Source organism: Chiloscyllium plagiosum, unplaced genomic scaffold, assembly GCF_037043375.1.
Source record: "Chiloscyllium plagiosum isolate Xiang-an unplaced genomic scaffold, Cpla_swu_hap1 HiC_scaffold_21, whole genome shotgun sequence".
In the NCBI taxonomy this organism is placed as follows: Eukaryota; Metazoa; Chordata; class Chondrichthyes; order Orectolobiformes; family Hemiscylliidae; genus Chiloscyllium; species Chiloscyllium plagiosum.
The window spans coordinates 23,986,323-23,992,322 of record NW_028270159.1 but is presented as its reverse complement, the minus strand read 5'-3'; the positions used below and the strand labels follow the sequence as shown (position 1 = coordinate 23,992,322).

Here is a 6,000-nt window from a genome sequence, read left to right as displayed (position 1 = left end):
CTGAAAGAGTGGTTTTAAAAGCAGATGTAAATGCCTGAAATCTTTCAGAAGATTTTAATTAAAACAGACTGGGACAATACTAAACCTTTTGTTAGCAGTTTTCTAAGTGGGAATTACCTTTTGATCTGAATTAGAAAGTTTTTAAAAATCCACCATTTCTGAATGTAATTGTTATCATTTTGTGCTGTATTAAACATAATTCTCTTTGTTAATATCAATGTGCTTTCTCCTCTTAATTCTTCAGACATAGGCTTCTGGTTTGAAGTATTCCGACATGAAATTTCACAGCCAGGTTTTGAAAAAAATGAAAGCGTAACTAAAATTGAATTCTGATCAGTAACATTTGTGCACTTAAAGTAAATATAGCAATAGAAAATGGCAACATGCCAATATTAGGTGCTGGGTATTATTACATACAAGGGTTGGGACTTTCTCGTTCCTTCTTGAAATGGCTTAATTGGTGTCAGCACCCTAGGGATAGATGCCTCTAACTCTGAAATCCACACCATTCGCTCTGTCTCAGCTCAGTGTTGAGAAACTGGTAACGACTGGTAGTGAATGAGAGCAAATGGTGCTGCAACAATACTCGATGATGTTTGGGATGACAGAAATTAATACGCACTTGCTCAGCGAAAGCTATGATTAATGGCTGTGAGCAGGAGAATGCTGGCCCTCCTTTTACTCTGGTTTGATGGGGATTGAAAAGCGAAGGCTATGTTTATTCTCTTCCAAAAGTGGAGGTCAGATGCAGTACATTGCAGCTATTTTGTTCTTCTGTTATTTATCTGTTTGTTGAAATTACTGTAAATTAAATTTAAATAGTTATCTTTCTGATTTTTTTTATTGTGAAGAATTTCAGATAATTATGAAGGCCATTTATAATAAATAGTCTCATCAATTTTATGGTCCAGAAGTTCAATTTTACAGTAAAACATGGGTAAATGCAAATGGCTTTTCTTCTTTACTGGTCATATCAAAATACTTTTTCAGTTAACCAGTTTTGGTTTTTGCAGAACGTGGGAAGGTTGATCTGTCTTTTGAACCAGGCAGGAAGACATAAATTAATATACTTCTCTGGATAAGTCTCTTATTAATAATCCATTCTGTCATGATTCTTGGCACTGCCAGAAAGACAGTTGCATCACTGTTTTTCCAAAACAGATAGCAGACTGCTATCAACATCCTATTTGGAGATGTTTCAGATGACAATTTGTTATCGTATTTTTGAACTAAGCTTTTTGAAAAAAAAACCCGACTATTTTGAATTACAACATATGTTACTTTGGGCGTCATTGTCATCTCTGTTTATAAGATTTTAATAGCTGCTTGTAACTTGGAATTTGAAACTATGAGAGAGTAAAACTTATGGAAATAGAAGCTCTTGGACAATTGTAGTTAACCCAGTACTTGTTCTACAGCATTCAAGATGAAACACTTTAAAATATCCTTGACATTTATACAGGGACTGCTGGTCTTAGTCTTACAAATGCTAAACTTAACCTACAATGTCTTGCAATCTCTGATTTTGCACTAAGAACTACTTCCTTCTTTGGAGTGCACGTTTTAAAATTTTACACCAATCTTGTGCACTGAAAAATATCAAAATTTTGCTAAAATCATTTCAATACTAGAATTTTCGCCAAATTTGCAGTCAAATAAAGCAAAACGTGATTTGTCAATGTTGCAGTGAAATTTTAGAGTCGAATCTGACAGCAGATGTTTTTGCTGACACTGAATATTTGTTGAGTTCAGGCTTTCATTTCAGTCCTACTTCTGTCACCATGATTGATTTATTTCATCGTGGACAATGGGATTCACAAGCTGATTTTTTTCCCTTTTTCTTTTTGTGAAGTGCCGATAGCTAGAACAGCCGAGACTTCATAAAATAGCATCTTCTAAGGTCACTGTTATAGGAACCATTACAGCAATGCAGATGCAGATTTGCAAATCAGAGATTATATCTTCAGGCATTGCTGTCAAGTGTTATTCAAATAATACCAGCCTCACATTTGAATAACGGCAGACATTTTGAATTAATTAATCAGAGGAGATAGTCCAGGGCTTTTCTCATTAGTCTTCAGGTCAGGCTAGAAAAGATATATGCGTTGGTGATGATATCCTTGTCTTTAATCGTGATTTATGAAGATTTAGGATTGTGTGTGATTTGTCAAAGGTTCTGGGAAAAGGCTTGTGCATATTTCATTATCTAATCTCTGATTGATTTAAGGATGCTAAAAGATATACCAATGCTGTTCACAGTGGTAGGCACTGCATCCCAGGACTTTTACTTTGTTATCTCTTATGACTGTCAGAAAAAGCTGTAAACTTTTTTATTGCCTGTAGTTACATTGTCATTTTTTAGTTATTGCAGAAACCATTGACTCCTTTTGCCATCTAAACAAAAGCCATGTGTACAACAATCACAAAAATTCTTCTGAGCTGTCTGTATTCATGCTTTTGAGGAAAACCACATTTTTAAAATAGTTTGTTGCTTTCTTTTTAGTCAGAGTGGAAGTCGTAAAATATTATGATTTTGATTTACTTTGATAACTAGCATTTTAACTTTTCTTTGTAAGAACTATTTCTAAGAATACTCCGTATTGGTCAGTGAAGACAAAGAGTTAAAGTTATAGTACATCTTCAGGGTGAAGCAAAAGTTAATATTTCAACCATGCTTTCTTTCATGACCTTTTTGTTTATGCTTTAGTGCCAACTTTTATTAAAATAACATTAAAAGAAAATTGTAAGTCTTCATTCATGCTGCAGACATCTGTACAGGAAATGGCTGTCTCTCATAAAAGGGCCTATCGTTTAAAACAAAATAGAAAGATTAGTACATAGGTCACTTAGATCGATCGTTTTTGAATTACGTTTCCTGACTCTGATGGTGAAACAATTGAGTTTTATTAAAAGACATCAACTAAAAGTTGGCCTTAGAATAGCCTGGTGCAATGCAGGAGTAAATCTAATCTTCTTGTGAGAAATACATGAAGCTTACAAGTTTTACAAGTAGAAGTAAGTTATAAAAGGAAATAATGTGGCCTAGAAGCTTAATGCATACATGAAGCTATTCAGTTAACCATATCTGTCCATCTCTCTAGTTTTCAACTACAACAATGAAAACATTCCAGAGCAAATCTTGTTTTATCTTTTACTACTTTCTAACATGCACTAACTGCACATTTTCTTATTTGCCTTGATATTATTAGACTTTAGCACAGTTATGTGAATGTTGTCCATTGCGTGCAAATACGATCCAAGTAAAAACTCACAAAGAAAACTATGTATTGCTTTTTTAAGGAATACTTCAGTGAGTTGAAAATACGTATTTAGTCTTGTGATGGTTGTGAACCTTATAGTGTCTGATGGTTAATGGTAGTGTCTGAATCCCACGATGAAGTTACCGAATTGTAACTTGATTCCAGACAGTCATTATTCTTTATAAGTTTAAGTACAGTGAAGTGTTGTGTTAGTGAACTTACATAGTGGGAATAAAAAAGACTTTAAATAGGAGGTTCCTGAAATTTGCCTTACTATATGATGTGCTGCTGAGCCATATAGAATTGGAAGATCCCAGGTATGACTGTTGATCGATATTAGACAGGAGTCAAACTACGTTTTTCTCCCCATGGAATGCTTTTCTTCAGAATAATTGAGGGCTACCTTTTGGTTTTCAGGGGCTCTTTTTTCATTCTCATTGCCTCCTTTTGTTTTCTGTTTCTCCCCCTTTTTATCTCTGACTTTGTAATTAGGTGACTTCGTCATGCAGTCGCATTAACTTCTGCATTTCTGTTGAAATATTTTCTGGGTTTCCTTCTTTACGTAGGTAAGGTAACACAACACTAAACGCTATTGTATGCATATATACATATAATGTATTCAACTTGGAATGTATAATTATCATGTTTTTATTAATTTATTATTGATAATTTTCCCAAATCACCTTCAAAATGAAAAGCCTAGCTTTGTGGCACAAAGTAACTTATTGGAGATGAGTCTAACACAGGCTGCACATCAAAACATTAATTGCAAGCAGTTTGCACTTTCCAGCATTGTTTGGTTTTGTTCAGAAAGTTTAAAGTGAGTGCTGACAAATACGTCAAGGTACTGACTTTTAAGTTCCAATTGTACAATAAAGTGAATGCACAAATTAATTCTACAGCACCAAGCTAAGCATCAGATAACAAATGGTTTAATTCTCATTTCATTTCTTTTTCCCAAACTAATGCACCTCCCTACAGGACCATCCATGTTTTAATGAGATATTGATTGGAATCTCTGAGCTCAGAAGCACCTAGTTACATTAAAGACATATGTTACTTTTTAGAGGTTCTTAACTCACAAACGGCCAAATGCCATCCTTTTATAATGGGTATTGAAAGTGAAAGAAGTTATAGAATATTACAACGTGGAAGGGATCTATTTGGCAGATTGTATCTATGATGCTTTTTGAATAGAATTGAATTAATATTATTGTCACATGTACTCCAATAAGTGCAGTAAAAAATTTATAAGTTGTCACTTACACACTATTTTAGATACAAAGATGTTGACATAGAGAGTCTTCAGTTACAGAGAACGTTCAGATCATTTTTTGCTCTTGCTTATATTTCTGCATGGCCCTGCACTATTTTTCCCCTTTGAATACTTATCTAATTCTTCACAACTTATGACAAACTCGAAGGTGAAACAACATTTGACCCACACTAAAGAAAGAGTTTAATTCCCAGAGGTACTTCCTATCTTTATCATCCATTCTTAAAATTGGGCTAACACCAGCGTAATCTATATGATCTAATTTTTTTTTGTCATCTTTAAAGAGTTCACATCTCTGACCTGAGTAACATCCTACTTTCAAGATCTGTACAAAGACAGCCTAATTTCTGAGTTAAATGCCTTCACTGTGGCTTCTTTTGAACCCCTTGGATCTCCTAGAAAAGTGAATCTCCAGCAGTGCACACATATCCCTAAAGTCTAGAACATAGACAATTTTTTAACCTCCTTTCAAAATAGCCTCCTCTTGAAGTGATTGATGATGTGGGCAGCATGACTTACCAGAAATAAGTGCTTCAGCTTCCCAGATCTCAGGTTCTCTCTTTCATACCCTTGCAGCTCTTCTTATCATAGATTGTGTCACTAAGAATTGACAAAATGGAACCCTGTGATTGAAGAACCTGAGCTGTGAGCGTGGTACAGACAAAATCTGTAATTGGATGATCACCTCCTTAAATATTTTGTCTTTTCCCAATGGGGACGACATTTGTATCATTGGTCATCTCAATGATTGAATTTTCTGGGTTTCTGATGGTGAATCATGTGCTGCCCTTGAGCTGTTTTGAACCTAGTGTTAGGTGAACTCAGCTGGGGAAGCACTAAGGTACTTGAGCTGACCCCAGAATTTGCAGGCCGAAGTAAGATTTATTTATTTTGGCCACACTAGTGATCTCTTGTATGAGCATGTTTATAAGCTGTGATGAAGCATACACAAGGAAATATGGCCAATTTTTAAGCGAGCAGAAGGTTGTTGGATTCTTTTAGAATTTTACCCCAGTTTGAATCATGAAGCAGAAAGAGAAAAATTGAAAGATGATTTGAAGGAGAAAATTACTTTTAACAGTGAAAATAGAGCAAAAATACGACTGTCAGTTTTACATTAGAAAATTTTGGAATTTTTAAAATATTTTTCTGTGTGGTCCACAATACAAGTTGATATCGGTGAACTTTGTTGATATTTATATATGGAGCTCAGTTTTGTTCTTGACAAGCTGTTAGAAGAGGAGGAAGGGAATATTGAATATGAGAGAGGTCAAAATCTGTGTTTGGAGGAACAGTTCCTCACAGATTCAGTCTCTTCCACGTTTGGAGCAAACCTTAATTGGTCACACCTGTGAATTAACTTTCTCAAGCTTTAGTGGGTTTTCAGGAGTGATTTTACTCTGTGTTTCAAACCTTGGAACTGAAATCATAAAATTTAATTTTAACCAGTAAAACTTGCCAGTG

General features: G+C 34.8%; 1 protein-coding gene across 5 annotated transcripts in view; it reads left to right on the top strand.

Moving 5' to 3' along the window:
* pbx3b (pre-B-cell leukemia homeobox 3b) overlaps positions 1 to 6,000 on the top strand; it is a 253,444-nt gene that overhangs the window by 12,122 nt on the left and 235,322 nt on the right. Inside the window, exon 1 of one of the 5 annotated variants that reach the window (XM_043720213.2) lies at positions 648 to 740. The exons of the other annotated variants lie outside the window; for them this stretch is intronic. Within the exon in view, the coding sequence (XP_043576148.1) occupies positions 692 to 740 (49 nt within the window). The 5' untranslated portion in view covers positions 648 to 691. Of the gene's footprint in view, positions 1 to 647; positions 741 to 6,000 lie in introns of those variants that run through there. 5 annotated transcript variants of the gene reach the window in all.